This window comes from Hippichthys cyanospilos, chromosome 10 (genome assembly GCF_059441005.1).
Source record: "Hippichthys cyanospilos isolate Australia breed blue-spotted pipefish chromosome 10, RoL_Hcya_1.0, whole genome shotgun sequence".
NCBI lineage: Eukaryota > Metazoa > Chordata > Actinopteri > Syngnathiformes > Syngnathidae > Hippichthys > Hippichthys cyanospilos.
This window is the reverse complement of record NC_142378.1, coordinates 15,973,263-15,990,349: the sequence shown is the minus strand read 5'-3', so window position 1 is coordinate 15,990,349 and position 17,087 is coordinate 15,973,263. Positions and strand designations below refer to the sequence as shown.

The following is a 17,087-nucleotide window of genomic DNA, read 5'->3' as shown; positions in this document are numbered from 1 at the left end:
CAAATGTTTGTCTAACTTGATTTTATTTAACAGTGTAAGGTACATGTCATCCTGCACAGTTCAAGGAAGCAAAATTGATCTGAAGGGAAACAGGAACCACTGGGATTTAAACAACGCAATACATCACTTTACAGAAAAATACAAGTATCACTTTTACAGTATATAGACAACAGCTTCACAGAAGAGAGGAAGCAACCATGTTTGCAACAACATGTTAGTTACTCACATTACTTTACCTGTGTGCCACAGGTAAAACCAACACAATATAAACAGACTGGGAACAGATATTTGGCAGCACTAAACATATTTAACATCAAAGGAGTCTGGGACATGGTTTGTAAACAATACAAGGTAGCAAAAATGGCACAATATCAATTATGAATCCATTAAACACAGTGATACCTTGGCATACTCAACATGACATTTAAATCCTGCTGAAGACTGAAATAAAAAAACAAAACAAAACAATGATTTAAATATACAGGATTTTGTGCAGACTTGTCCTTCCAACTGGTGCTTCTGCGGGGTACTCGGTATGAGAAGGTACACGAAAATAAATCTCAGAACACCAGCAAATAAACATGTCAACGGGACATTTGTGCAAATCGAGGATGTTCACTTGATGAACGTTATGTAAACACCACACTTGGTTGTGACTTTATGGGAAGCGAGGTTCCATGGGACACCACCATTATTTGTTACTTTTTAAAGTGATATTGTACGATGCATAGGTTTGTTAACACCACGGGTAACGGGATTGAGTTTAAGAATGACTGCAACAAACGGATCATTTTAGATGTTTGATGCTAATTTTGTTGCTCAGGTTCCCATGTGTTGAATTTCCTACTCGTTTCAATGATTTATGAATGTATCAGTTTATGCTTTTTGTAGAGTGGAGCCTTTCTTTTAAGATATTACATATCTAAAAGTCATGAAAAAAAAGCTCACATATTTATAAAATGTGATCCATTTGAGTGTTTGGTTAGCTGTTAAGATGCATAACCAAATATTTGATACTTTACATAACCCGCTTAATCAAACATGTAAAAACAAGATTAAGATTTGGTCTCAAAGTTTTTTAACACAGAGAAACCTGGCATACATAGAACTAACTATTTCTTGTGTTTATTATATATGATTTTGGATGACTAAAATATATATTGTTTTTATTTAAGTACAATAATCCCCAAATGAGTAATGTTTGGGCATTTTCAAATTCATTTTCAGTCACTTAGCACATAAAACAACTCCATATTTTTGACACAGTAGAACAAAATAAACTGGTGTGTTAATTATATTGGTGCTATAGTTCAGAGTATAGGCAATGGCTGTAAACCTAATCCTCTTTTTTATGCTAAGGAAGCAAAGAGCTGCCATTGCATGATGACATCTTTCACAGGCAAACTTGTTCAAACACTTGAAAATTAAACGATAAAAACTTTTTTTTTCGTTTCTCATGATGCTGTGTTTGAAAAATGAAAAGAAAAACAATGTTATTTTGTTTTATTATTACGTCTTGCAGTGCATGATTTCTGAATTCCTCCCCATTTGATATGTTTGCCCATACCATGGAGTATCTGCTAGAATTTTTTTGTTTGTTTTTGCACAGGTCTATACCCTGTGGCATTATGGGGAAAAAATACAATGTTTTCAGCATTTATCCTAGAGGTACAGTATGTTCAAATGAGCTCGCCAGTCAAAATTGTTAGCTCCACATTGGCGGGCCCACGCTTGCGTACCTTGCAAGATGCAGCTGTAAAACAACATTCAGTCATCTTTGAAACTATTGTGCTATTTGTGTCCACTTGCCTCTGCTTGTGTCTAAAGGGTTAATCCAGACAAAAAAAAAACGTATAGAGTACAAGATGAACACTATAATTACAACATGGCTGTTACTGCTCTACTGAAAATAGTCAAATGGAGCACTGCTTTTTCTCTCTCTCTCTCTCTCTCTCTCTCTCTCTCTCCCTCTCTCTCTCTCCCTCTCTTTTGAAATGAGTCCATCAAAGTGCTTGTTTTAGCCACCGGCATGCTCAGTGACTCATTATGTGCTCTCTCCAGAATAATGTTGGCATGTGCATTACAACGTACATTGAAAATAACCAAAGTAGAATCCCGGACCTGACGGAATTACTCATAATACAATTCACTCACTCACTCACTCACTCACTCACTCACTCACTCACTAGTCTGGAATATGGTCTGTATCATAAAATATTCTGTCTTCTTTACAACAGTGTCTCACTAGATTCACTGCAAGAATATGCAACAGGATATTAAAGGGAATTAAAAAAAAAACTCTTATTACATAATTAAAAGGAACGTATTGAAAATGAACGACATTATCTTTCTACTGCAACCTATTCTCCAGTGAACAGGTTGGTTGTTATTTTCCCAGTTCACATGATCCCAAGCAGTTTGGCTCAAAAATCAGGTTACTTTGGATATATATGAATGGTGTCAATAAAGACAGCCCTTAATAAGTTAAAAAAAAAAAAAAAAAAGACTCATGTGTCACTGGACATTAAAATGACGTAAAAAAAAAAAAGCAAGTGTTCAGTTGTAGGTAGAAACACATGGAGGCGCTATTGTGATGGCTGCCACTCACCGTGCACCAAATACAAGACTGTGCAGATAATTAATATGATATGTAGCAGAAAGAAGATTGAAAAGGTCACAACCCTGCTTCCATTATTTTTTCTTTGGGGGGGGGGGGGGGGGGGGGGGGGGGGGTTGAGTTTAACGCTTTATCACCACTTGCTCATATGCTCCAGCACCAACCCTGCAATGTTGTGAAAAAACATTATGTAAGACAAAGGAAAATCATGCTGTACACATACATGTTTTTTTTCAATTTTTTTAATGATAGGTACTATTTAAAAAGTCTTCGTTTTTTTTGTTTTGTTTTTTTAAACACACGTAGAGAGGATGTCTGAAATTTTAAAGGCTATTAAATGAGCAATGAAACAATATAGTAGTTGGTGCTGACCTGGTCGGGAGATGATGGCTTCCAAGCGCTGTACTTCCCCCAGGCCCAACAAACAGACGTAAGCCCTCCTCTGAAAATCATCATAAAATCGTGTCATTCCCAAATGTAATGGCGGTCATTTGCCTTTCCTTCTGCTTCAAAACTGGCAAGTGTTTTTAAGGCACACTCATTTAATTAGGGCTGACTGATAATGCAGTAATAAAAATAATAATAAAAATAATGCAGTTGCTACCCGTTATTTCAATATTATAATTAGATCCTGCTAATTATTACTAAAAAAAAGTAACTTATTTTTAAATAATTTGGAAAAAAATGCATTACATTATTTTTGTAAGTATGCCTTTGTGCTCGCTATTTCCTACAGTATATATACTGAAGTGTATCTGCAAAAAGTCTGGAAGAGCGTCACACACAAAAGCCAGAAAAAAGACTGAAAAAATACTGTGCAGTGTATGCATTACCTTCTGCACTTGAGTCTAGAAGGTCAGGTGTGAAGTCTTGACTTTGCAGGATTTTTTCCACCACGTCGTCAGCATCGACTCGAGTATCATCCATTCTCTTTAGCTGTGACTCCATGGAGTCCTGCTTCACTGGATGCCTGAATACAAAGATATGTGGGAGTCATTTTGTTCTGCCCCTTTAACACATGAATTGGATTTGACATTTACTTCCACAAAAAGGCTATTTTTATTCTTCCAATAAAACATTAGGTTAAGCTGTCATCAAGACTATTTCTTTGGTAGCCAAAGCTATTTTTAGCATGAAATAGTATTGCTGCATGCCATCTTCTCATAAAAGTAAACCACATCCCGATAATAGGCTTTCTTCAGCTTATTACCGTTGGGCAGCAAACGGCATCGTGAGGTTGGCGATATAATGTTTATGATTATTACACAAGATGTTATTTTAAAGCCGCGTTGCTTTAATCGATTGTGGTCCAGACGATCGGTGTAGTGGTGGGACGTGCGTGTTGTATTAGTAGCTTGTGATCTAAGAATCACAGTTGTTAAGGTTTACAGAATGTATTTTTGTCATACAAAGCTAGCTTGTTTGATATGCAATGCAAGAATGGAATGGAATGAAGTGGCATTTTAAAATGGCACACGTGAGCTATGAGAGGGATGTTCTTGCTACAAAATTGCGTCCCTGCCTCAGCCTTCCATTATTCGGTCTCCCACAAAGGAAGGCGGTGATATTCTTTTTACAAACTCATGAAAATATATGAGCTACAAAATGAAAAGATTTCTGTTTGATTCATACTAGGATCAGCTCAGATTCTCATCCCAAATCACCATTCATGTTTACGTTGCCATTCTTACACATATTAGTCCAACAGATGAAGAATCCCAATTAGATTTTACTTTAAAAATATAAATATATATATAAAATATAAAATATAAATGTAGTGTAATGTATGCACTGAATATCCATGGACTTTGGGCTTTTTAAAGGGAGCTGTTCACTACTAAAAGGAGGCGTTCAAAAGGCTGGCTTTTATGTTCTTTTTCAAACAAAGGAAATGAGAAAAAAAACAAAAATGATCATTTGGGACTTGCTATTCTACGCCTACTCAAATCCCCATTTGAATCACATCTGATTCATGCACAGACGTACAGTTATGGCTAACATTCGTCATGGCACGTGTGTCTGTATATATGCTCGTATTTGTACAAGCGCATGTGTGTGTGTGCATGTGTCGAAGCTGTGATGGAAAGAGGCGGTATGCCGAGAAGAAAAAATGTTTTGAGCTGAGTTAGCAGACTAAAAAAAGGTGTGTAGCTATGCAATGTTGACACCAAACTAGTCAATCGCAAGATGTTTACTCCATGAGAAAAACATGTTGGGTTATTAAAGGTTGGGCACCTCTGTTTTATGGTCAGTAGTTTCAGTATAATCAGGACTGAAGCTTCACAGATACCTACTGAACTATGACAAAGCGCACCTATTAAGCCGTTCACAGGATGAAGCGCTCCCGACTGGAGAACCGATAGAGTAGGAAGAGTTGGTGCTGGAAAGTGGATGTTCAGGCAGAGCGGGACACGTCCTGGACTCTCTGTCTCTGTCCTCACTTGGTTCTGGGATGCTGCCGATGCCCGTCGAGGCGCTCCCCACCGAATGGTTCCTACGGTGACTGAACTCCGACATGCTGGATGAGCGGGAATGGCCCGTACTGTAGCCTGAAATGGAAAGGGGATGACATGGTAGTTCTCCTTAGAGAAGGGAACCATTTTTGTTTACCACCACGTGTTACTATGCAGAACCCATGTTTTTTTTTTTTTTTTCAGGCCAACCAGCTCAAAAGAATACTGATTTTAATATTACTTATCGTTAGGGATGGGACAAGAAAAAAATCCCACAAGACGGGATGTCTCATAAGATTGAGTCCAAAAGAAGGAATCCAGATGAGAATTTTGCAAAATTTGTAACATAAAATAAACACATTTTTTCCAGTTTCATTAGGATTTTTTTTTTTTTTTTTTTTTTTTACTGGGCAGACTGCAATAAAGTTAATGATATAGTGTTCAAATGTTAATTTAAAAGAGCCCGTTCGAATGCTATATTATTTTGTTGATGTAATAAAAGTGATGGTTGAGATCGATCCTGCCTCCCCGCTGCTATTCTTGTTGGTCGTGGGCACATCCGCATGGCTTGTACAGAATGAGGCGCGCGCGAGCCGGGGCAAAAATGGTCGCCTCGCTTTTCTGCTTGTGCGGCCCTTCAAAACAAGAGTTCTCTACTGCAATAAAATACAGAGCAAGAACAAAGTTTATCCGACGAAACGGGGGCAAAAAGGGGCAGAACAATAATACAATTCTTTACAGTACAGTACGTATAGAGTAATTATTTATTTGATTTGTATGGTGTTCTGACTTACACTGAAATTTGGGTTACAGCGCATCTTAAGAACAGATCCAGATCGTAAGTCATAGACCCACTCACTATATACATATTATATATATATATATATATATATATATATATATATATATATATATATATATATATATATATAGAGCGAGAGAGAGAGAGAGAGAGAGAGAGAGAGAGAGAGAGAGAGAGAGAGAGAGAGAGAGAGAGAGCTACCAAGCTGTCAATCTGATTGGCTGGTTTTATGGCACAAACATTTCATGTGTGCTGAACTGAGCGCACGCAGAGGACGACTTGAGCGAGCGAGAGCTCAATGTTGAACAAACGCGATGTTGAGATGTTGAGCGAGGGAGGGAGGAGTATCACGAGCGAGATGTTGAGCGAGAGAGGGCTATCGCGAGCGAGCAAAAAGGAATTTTGAGCGAGCAACTTCTTTTTCTGTGTTCAAAATCCATCGGCACTCGCTCAAACTCGTATCATTACGCGCTCAATAGTTTTTTTCCTGCGCTCAAAATCTGTTTTCGCTCGCTCAGTTTTATTTTATGCGCTCGAAATGTTTTTTTTTTTGCGCGCTCGCAATTGTGGCATAAATATAACGCCATAGTCATAACGCCCCAAATAATGCCCACAAAAAAAAAAATCTCATGCTGTGCAGGGACAAGAAATCATTTTAATCTCGCCAGGTCTCATCACACAAAATCTTTTACCGTCCCTACTGAAACTGAAAAACGCAAATGAGCCTCCGGAAACGGTTGAAACAGGAAGCTATGAACTTAACCCCATCAAAGAGGATTTGTTACAGCAACATCAGTAGAGACAATGTAGCACTCATGCTGTGGAAATTGAAAGCGGTCGATCTAACCTAATGTGGCAGGATAGACAGCTTCAACAATATTGGGCTATTAGTGCTGCAGTGACTCACTCTCCACCTCTTCTCATCTTTGATTGCCTTTCTCATCTTGAAAACCGAGGATCATGAAAACTTGATCCTCCCGCCTGACCCAGTTACTAGGGAAATTTCCGTTTTCACAAGTGCAAAACATCATGGGATGATTCAGCCAGAGTTGACAGTTTTCTGCGTGGGAAAAAGGCCTTACCTGAGAGTTTGGACTGTTGGCTGGCGTAGCTGGAAGTTCGCGAGTGGCCAGAGCCGCCAAGCTCATCAGACACCACAGGGCACTTGCCTTCTCGACTCTCTGCCGTGTTACAAAACGAGTTAGGATTCATTAAGTCGGTCGGGAAGGTTACACCTGAACATGTGTGAACTAGTTCAAAGTTCTCTTAAATCCGAATTTTGAACAACATAAAACTTTCGTCTTTAAATGACCATAAAATGGCGACCCATTTCTTAAGATTGCATGTGCCGGTAGATGCCACAATGTTAATTGCTAAATATCCAAACCATGGTTATTTGACAGTTCTGTATACAAAATGTGACTGCGATCACACAAGGGGCTCAGTAATCCTTCTCTTTGAAATCAATGTACAAGCAAATAGTTTGAAACACATTGCTATTCTGACAAAAAGACAATGTCCAAAAATTCTACGCAATTAACATGCTCTTTAAATATAGTTGGTAAAACCCATAACTGACAAACCAAAAGCACGTGTAAGTACAAACTCACAACTTTCATAATAAACATGCCCACAGACACAGTACAATTTTTAGATACAGAACATTGCCATATTAGAAATGCCTGCATTAGCTTAAGTTGTGCTTGTTTTTTTCCATTTCGCTCGCAATACAAAAAATGGTTTTAAAACCGCATGAAGCAAGAAAATCAAATTGTGGGTGTTCCCCATTCCAAAACCATGCATATTATACGCATACGCTCAAAGAGGGCAGTGAAAAGTAATTTTATATTGGACTTCTTTTCTTTGCGTTATTGTGCATTTTTCCATCTTGTCTCTTTTCCAACACGGGCTATCAAACTACTACTATACAGAATATGCATTATGCAACAACAAATCATACTTCTACTGGTATAACAATGATGCTATTTCTTATAGTAGCCACAACAATAACATATGTGCATAAAACAATACTTTTTCTCCAAAAGAGGAGGAAAAACTCCCAGACAATTTGGCCCACGACTTAGCCATCTAATAATAATTTGCCTCTTAGTGAAAACAAATTGGATAATCCTGATCTAAAGCTTTTAAACATATTTAGTGCTGTATTAGGCTCAAGTGCATTAAATAAAAATGTTAATTACTACTAACCCAAGACCACATACATTAGAAAGGCTAAAATGTGGTGTTGCATTTTTGTCAATACGGTGTTTGGAAAAGTGAGTGGGATGTGGGAGTGATTTGGCTCACCACAAGAGGATTTTTGTGAGTCACCTCCCCTTCTCCCCTCCAGCAGACTGTCTCCATCACCTTGGATCCCAATCACTGTTGCTGTAGAAGGTGGCCTGATAATGACAGATATTTTCAATTGTCAGAAAATGCATCATGATAAAGACAGCGATTTGAAACAAATCACAATTATGAAAAAGCCGTGACTATACAGGACAAATCAGATCTTCATATGAGAAAGAATACATTTTTTGGCAAAAACAAGCAAATGACTGATTTTCTTCTAGGTCAAAGCTCCCCCTTGAATTGATCCACATTTGTTTCAGGGCTGACAATTTTTTAACCTCACTGAAAGGAAGAATCTAGGATGGGCATAAGTGTGCTGTCTCAGGATGACGCTAACAAGAGCATATTAAATACAGATAGAAACCTGATATCATTATATAGGCTCTTTTAGTAATGGTTTGATTGATCTGGACTTTTTTTTTAGGCTGATACCAATTTTTGGCAAAAAAAACAAAAAACAAAACAGAAACATATATGGTACATTATTGTAGATTAATTGGCCAATTAATTTAAAAACAAAAAAACAAACTTGACTAAATGACTAAAATAACAAATTTTAATTAATTTTCATTTGTTTCCTCTCAACCCATTTCAATGGGCATCATTTCCTTGTGGATTTCACTGGCCTGACAACAACTGTGTATATATATATATATATATATATATATATATATATATATATATATATATATATATATATATATATATATATATATATATATATATATATATACACAGTATATGTATATAGTATATGTATATGTAGATACATTCATATATGGATATGTGTGATGAAAAACTATATTTAACTTATATTAGTTTAACATTTTTCACTAAGCCATGCATGAGAAATATTTGTGCAGCTAGGATAAGCTGACCCTGACAGGTTAGCGAGTTCAAGACACCCACTTTCACTCTTTATGGTTTTGCCTCCCTTTGGGTTGTAAATTTCTTCCACTCCAAATACTGATAAGCATGTTGAACAAAGAACTGTTTCTTTTGCGTGTTTAGGTCTAGTTTTCATCTTGTAAGCGTTCCCTCCCAACGAGTGAGAAAGAATCTTCACTTTTACGTGTCCCTTCACACTCTCGACTGTTCTCTTAAGACTTGTGTCTTTGAAGCTTCAAATAAAGGAAACCTAAATACAACACAATTTGATTTCCAGACTTTTTATCTATTTCCGACCAAATCCTAAAAATTACACAAGAATATATATATATATGAACTATTAGTAGAGTTAAAGGTCTACTGAGTGTACAGACACAGCTCCATTGGCTTGACTTTTGCTAGGGTAAATGTCATAAAACATTGCTTTCTCTCTGTTTAATGGACCTGTTCTTACAGTTCAGTGTTATTGTTTATGTCTCGGCTCATGTTCAAGCACATTTCATGAAATCAGCTTGGTATTTTTTGTGAAATGTTGATTAAAAAAAGGATATGATTGTATAGTTCACGCAGTTCAGTACATACAATAGACAAAAGATTACTTATACTTACGTTTTAAAACACGGATCTCCTGACATAAGATGTGTACCGATGATAACCTGCAACCCCAAAAAAGATTACATTTGTCAGGAGCGACTTGCCTAGGGTCTATGCCAATGTATGCAGGTGAGAGATTTTGAGTTGCTTTGACCTATAAGATAAAAATGATAGATCCAAATGAACTTTAGTAATATTGTCCCAAGACATAGAATTGGCATTTTGAAAACAATGAGGCATTTTTCTGTTGAAGTTCAAAAATACAGAGTACCTTACCTTAAGAATGGAGTTATCCTGGCGAGTATTTTTGGTATCGTAACCCTCCAGCAGACATCTCCGGGTTGTATTTCCCGAACCAGCAAACTCAGACAGATTGAGATCTGCAAATCCAAGCTGTAGGAAAATCATGAAATGACTTTTTGAGTGATAACTTGGCTTTCAAATGACAAAGACAGAAAAAAAGATGGAGGATAAAAACATTTGGCATTTTAGAAATATTTTTACTGACAGAAATTGCCATAACACTTCTATGCTTTGGTTTGTTTTGTGTTCACACTTCACATTTTAATCATTGGAGTACCGGTACTTACCACTTTGCCCTTAAGATAAAGTGTAAGAATTTTAGCAAACGTGTGCTTTTTTATTTCTTTTTAGACAAGATAAATTATTTCAGATCGCAGACATTCAGTGTGCAAATGCTTTTTTTTTTCTACAATTCAACGCAGATTTTTTTTCTTGGGGAGAGCGGCAATGAAAATAGGAAACCATGCAACTAAAATAAAGTGGATGCACAATTGTGTGCGCCCTATTAAATGGGAATGGGAGCGCGTTTGGAAATAATCAAGCATATTAGCATGTTGCTCTGGGACCCCTTTTTTTTTATTAGTCTCTTGGCATGCCAACAATCGAAAACTTACTGTTGAGTCCAGAAGTACAATACTTTATGCTGTTGGCTTTTACGAGGGTGAGGGCTCACATGCATTCATGCGAAGTCGAAAGTGCCATGCTGAGTACACTGTGTATTAGTTTACCTTTGCATATGCTTTCCCACCCTTCAGCTCCTATAGGAAAAAGAAACAAATATTTCAAATATGACTACAATATTAAAAATACATTTTTGTGTTGGACAAAATGTCATGTCCACACACGATTGGGGGTTTTATCCTAGTTAGCCTGCCCAAAAGTGCTTTCTTGCAGGCCAAGATGATAAAAACAGAGAGGACTTCTGCCATAGAGCTTGCATGACTACAGAGCTGTCAAATGTTATAGAATGCCCAGAGGTTTCATTTATTAGGTTTTTAATAGACTGTATAACAATTTCTTTAGGGTGTTTTAGGTTTTTGGCCATGGTGTCTTGATTTTTGTCTGTTTTCATTTGGAGGGCATTGCTAATAGACAGCCCACTTTAACAATTGGTCTTACAGAGGACAAATGCACCCAGTCAACATGGGGTTTTAATCATGCTTTTGACCAAGCCAAATTTTAGTTCTCCTACAGTGCAATATTTTTCCGCACGACTGCCGACTCAGCTTCAGGATACAGTATTGATAAGGTGGCATTGATGCAATGAACAGAAGTTAGAAAAACATCACAATGAATCACACCCATACAGCAAACGGAATAGTTAAAAAAAAATCTATTTGTTTTCTATTTGGAATCCTCAGTGGTTATTATCAACCCAATGGCATTAATCTGCCACATAAGAATTGATCATATGCGCAACTAACCAGGAAAGGTCATTTGACTTGACTAACTTCTCACCAATGAAGCGACCAGTTGCCTATTTAGCCCATACCAATAATCCTATGTACATGTTTTGTTCTGTCTGTTGTAAACTTGAATTGATACATCCTTCAGAGTAATTCCTTGAAACACCAGTACCGGTAATTAAAAAAGATCAAATCTCCCCCCAAAATCCATCACATTGTGTAATGCTGACACATAGAACATACTGGATAAAATTTGAGGCTATTAAGAGAATGTCTTTGACTCAGGAAATAGTGTACCTTTCTGACTGATACGCGACACACACAGGGGTCAAGAACACCAGTCCCAGCATTGGCACTCATTTTACAAGGGAAAGAGAACCTCTTCCTCCATCGCACACTGTTAGACTGTACTGCCTCCCTGTAAAAGAAAACCACCAAATGTATGAGTAAATCATTGAGTCAAATTGAGAGAAAGTGCATTTCTATATGATTATATAAAAATGTTTATTCTTTATCCGATTTGCTTTAAAAGAAAAAATATTTGCTACTATTGTGTTAACACGAGCTGCTGAGGTGGAACTTTATGTAATTTTAATATGGCTATGACAAACACCACCTAAAACAAGGGGATCATGCGTTTGTGCTTATCACTGTTGTTTGGGGATTAAATGGAAAATCCACTACTCCACATCACTGAATACTTTAAAGTGCTTAACGGGACTGCTGAACGGGCTCAACATTGGTACTTACTGTATGTAATTGGACTGTATGCAAAAATGAATTTAAAACAAACTGAAGAGCAGAAGGTGGTGTCTCGAGAGTTGTTAGTTAGAGTCATGGAAAAACGGTCACCATGTTTTATTTCACTATTTGGTGCCAAGTGTATCAAGGATTTGACACAAATGAAAAAACACATTGTGAAAACCCAATTATGGGTCAAACAGGACCGATCCAATATTTGAATTTACTACCTGTGTTGTTTTGGACAAAAAAGGTTTTGACCAAGACAACATTGAACATTGCATTGTTCTGTATAAAACAAAGACAGTTTGGTCAAATTGACCCCAATATTGGAACAGTCTCTTTTTGGACGCGTAGTTAGGGTATTTTTGACCCAACTGTTTTTAGAGTATGGAATGTCTGAAACCACAATAACTACCACAGTGCGGTGCCATAGCTATTTATTTCTGAACTTATGAAGTGATTATTCATATTATTAAGAAAACCTTTGCAAAATGTTTCCACTGTCTTTTAAAATAAACTCTTATTAGCTCTTGTTGTTATTTAAAATAAACACAAAACTGAAGAATCAAGGATGGTCTTGATGGCTGTTTGTAGAGATATCACCTAAACACATCTTTAAAATTGAAAATGCTAACTAAGTTTCATTTTTCTGATTAAAAAAATGCAAAGACAGTTTTAATTTTTTAAAAAAAGGCCTATCTTGGCTGAATTCAGCATCATTTCAGCTTTGGATTATAATAACGGCGCTACAGGTCACTTTATTTTGCTTGACGACTCATGGATCATTTGCGCCACTATCATTGTTTGGTACTACAACACTTAATGATACCCTTATCTTTCTTGATGACACTCTATGCTTTCTCTGTTGTAATACTCATGTGGTTCAAGCCAACTACCTGAGACAGATTTCTTGCGTGTTTTCATATACCTGGACAATAAATATTCTGAGATCGGTTAATTAATCACAATTTGATATTTATTTTTTGGTTGATTGGAGGGTCGATTGAGGGGGAATTGGAGAAACACGTTTTGAACCTATGTATGCCGAGGGTTAAACAGAAAGCAATGTGTGGCTGACACTCTGTCAATTGAAGAGAAAGAAATCCTGAAGTGAAAGAAATCTGTCTGCATGTGTGGGCAGCAAGCTGATAACCCAGCATGGTTTCTCTCACTAACTTCCTTGCCCACGCACCACACTGAATCCCTTCTGTCATTTTACAGTGTAGAGATCCATTCAACTAACTGTATAGTTGATCATTCGCGGTAAATGGGAGAAATAGGATCCACTGCACATTTACATTGAAACACCAAAGGTAATAACACTATACCATGAATTTATCTTACAAACATACATGATGCTGAGTATATAATTGTTACTGAAATCAAAACAGTGAAGCCAGGACATACAGGTTCAGGTCTGTTATTAAAAGCAAACCCAGCTCACGTTGGAAACTGGAAGGCTGCTTTCACTTGAAATAAAAAGCAGCAAATGTACAAATGGCGACTTTATCCTGAGGTTGATAAATGTGACAGTTATAGAGGAAACTCCCAGCCAGATGGGCACTGTGTGCTTGGGGAATCCAGGCTTGTTAACATGTACATACATACTGCAGCTAACAACACTTCTTGGCACACTGAAATCCGATTAATCAGTGTCAGTGAGCTCGGTTTTGAGCACCAACATGGAAGCCGTTGGCCAAACAATCTCTATGTACAGTACAAATATACTGTTAAACGCTTTACTCTCGCTTTCATTTTCATTTGCTTCTGTGATGAAGATTTGTTTACTTCCTTTTTGAACTTCAATATCTGTGAAATAAATCATCCAAGAGAAACCGTGTTCCGGTAAATGTTGAAGCTGACACCAGAGAAAGGCAGAAGAGAAAGATGTCTTATTTGCAAAACTGGCAGCTAAGCCGCTGTTCAAATTTGCTATTAAATTTAGTCAAGCCAAATTTTGGAGAACTTGAAGTGCCTACAGAAAATTGGGAGGATATAAGTGAGACGGTTTTCCAGATAATGCTTTTTACAAATGGCTATTCAGAGTATGATGCCAAAAAAACACCACAACTACATGTCATTTAATTCTTTTTCATGAGAAAAATATTTACAGAAAAGACCTAATATTTTGGATTTTGTCTCCTAGCATCTCTGCACTATTTTTTGTTTTGTTTTTGGCTGTACCAGAGCCAAAATAGGTTGGTAATCACTGCTGTCAATGAGAAATGTGCTCACTTGGCATAGATAATACACTTGCTGATGTTAAATAGTCATTTCTATTTGAGAAGGATGTACGCTGAGGCTCAGCGCATGTAGGTGTTTGTCAAACTTGACATCCGTGACTTCTTCACCTTGTTCCTTTACGCGGACTTGTTTTTCCAACTAAATAAATGCACTGAAATCACATGCTGGAGTTTCCTCTTTTCATTTTAATCCTGTATTATTTTGAAAAGAATTCAAATGCCTCCTAACCATGGTTGCCACTAATTATGAAGGGCACTGTATATATTGTATAGCAGCGCTCCCACATGTATTTTAATTTGATGAAACCAAGAATGAACATTTTGGCATTCAGCCATAACCCCTTATGTTGTCAGAAGAGGAAATACCAAAAAATAAGAATGAAACTTTGTTTGCCTTTGTTCTTTTGGGTGTAACATTTGCATTGATCAGCAGGTTGACATCAAATGGGTCATCAAAAATCCCTAATTGTCTGAGTCATTTGTGTCAGTATGCAAATTTAGCAAAAGCAATACCCTCAAAGTGCTGTCAGCCTTGCTTTTTATGTCAATGTATTTTTCTCATTAAGGGTAAAAAGGTACCAGAGAGAACATATAAGTGTGGCTATTTACAACTATTCCCAGTTTTCCTTATAAATCTTCTACAAATACTATACAATAAAAACACTACACTAAGCAGATACTGAACCCACAGTTGCTCCTAATCCCTGACAGTGACTCTGCTGTGGGTTGTATTTTATCTGAATAGATAAGGAGATGTACAGGAACTTTCATATCACCTTTGTGGTTTTAGTTTGGTTTTACAGTTGAAGAACCAGATGGTCAAAAATAAGACCGTTTGTCTTATTTTCTGTTCACGTTTGATTATGTTTACATTTGCATTTACATTTGCTTGTTTAAAAAAATTAAAAATTGAAAGATTTAAATTAGGCATTATTTTGCAGTTAATTACAAATTTTGCAAAAATCTCGTCTCTTTCGTCGAATCAATCTTGTGAGGCATATTGTCCCGTGGAATTTGTGTTCCATCCTTACTAATACTATCTTGTCTTATATTTGGCAATTGGTGTACAAAGTGAATGAATATTTCCCATAAGCAATATTAATGAGAATAGTAATACTAATAATAACAATATTAATAAAGATACCTAAAAACCTACTGTTAAAATCGTGCCAAAAAGATGCTATTATTCTTTTGTGAATTTTGCTATGTTAGCTTTGCTGCCAAGAGTCTAGTCCTGACATCTTACATAGCACTTATGTAACACGAACCTACTACATCTTGGTTACTTAGATTTAAGCCTCCTAGTTTAAGGTGCATTTTGTGGGGAACCCATTTTCTTTCAATTGGTTCACGAGCTGGCATCGTTAGTCTTTGTGTTTATCGGGCCAAGTTTAGGGAGTGTAAATAAAATGGCAATATGCGAATAACGCCAAATATCTTACCTAGAAGACTCCTCGGAGAATCCTCCGTCCAGGAGTCTGACTTTACAAAAGAGGACCCCATTGACAAATGGAACCGACGAAAGCTCGTCCAGCTCAAAATCCACCTTAAATTTGAATTTCTTCTTTTTCATCATCATTAAATCCATACACGGATTCGGCAGTCTTGAGAATGATGTTTAACGTCGCCCGCCGTCCATTGTGCCAAAAAAAAAAGCAACACAGTGATGTGTTGTGGGAGGATGGGGAGGAAGCTGCTCAGGCAATACTCACAACAGTCGCCAGGGGGATAAAAGTAGCAAACCAAGCACTTCCAACTTCAGTTTCCAAAATAAAACAGCACGCGTTTATACTCATGAATGAATGAAAGAATATTAGGTGCTTGGTAAACTTGCTGACGGAACTCAAAGACAATATTTTAAAACATATAAGAAACAATGAAGAAACAACACTTGATAGACCGAACAGTGGAGTCGCTTAAAGTTTATCTTGAACGTTTGCCATTACCTTATTTTGTCGTAAGAATTAACTAAACAGATGTGCAAACTTGATATGAGAAGCCCGCCCCCTAAAGGGTTTGACTGCAGGATGTAGGATGGGGGGCGTGTAGTTAAAAAAAAAAAGCACCAAAAGAACTACACACCCTTGTCCCGATAGGTACATAAAGCTATATTTGAGGGTGAAATGAGTCTAACGTTTATGTCGTAATTACTATATATCATATATATAATGCAGTAAAATAGAACTATTAAATGTTGTAAAGCGTTAGAAAAAATAAAAGGTTATCTGACTGTTGTAGTATTGATATGACTATAGTAAAAATATTATGAAAAACGTCTTGTCCCGACAGGTAAATATACAAAGCGATACTGTAACATGGAGCGAAATAATGCATCTAACGTTTATGTTATCTATTTTTATAATTTGAATAATCATAAATCCAATACGTGCAATAGAACTATTAAAAAATAAATGGTCGACAGACTGTTGTAATAGTCATCCGACATTAGAAAAAAAATATTATGTAAAACTTTTGCATACATTTGTGATACGTCCTTTACAACAGTTTTTTCCCCATCCAAAATAACAATGGCAAAAGTCATTCTAAAATGTAAAAGTGGAGACCAAAATAAATATTACCACAATTGGCAAAAACAATCTAGAAAAAATGTATTCACATACACACACTTAATAATTTCACTGATTAATGACTTTAAAGAAGTGTCATATAAGTGAAAATCTAGAA

The 17,087-nt window shown here is 36.7% G+C and overlaps 1 protein-coding gene across 1 annotated transcript; it reads right to left on the bottom strand.

The window, feature by feature from the left end:
• Nucleotides 1-4: 4 nt before the first annotated feature.
• Nucleotides 5-16,102, bottom strand: LOC148417284 (EEIG family member 2-like). The gene is made up of 11 exons (XM_088426383.1): nt 15,845-16,102; nt 11,713-11,833; nt 10,738-10,767; nt 9,983-10,099; nt 9,722-9,768; nt 8,180-8,274; nt 6,955-7,053; nt 4,932-5,166; nt 3,451-3,587; nt 2,990-3,059; nt 5-2,782 (listed from the first exon to the last, which is right to left on the bottom strand). The coding sequence occupies exons 1-11, from the start codon at nt 15,988-15,990 to the stop codon at nt 2,740-2,742; spliced, it is 1,140 nt and encodes a 379-aa protein (XP_088282509.1). The 5' UTR covers nt 15,991-16,102; the 3' UTR covers nt 5-2,739.
• Nucleotides 16,103-17,087: the final 985 nt, after the last annotated feature.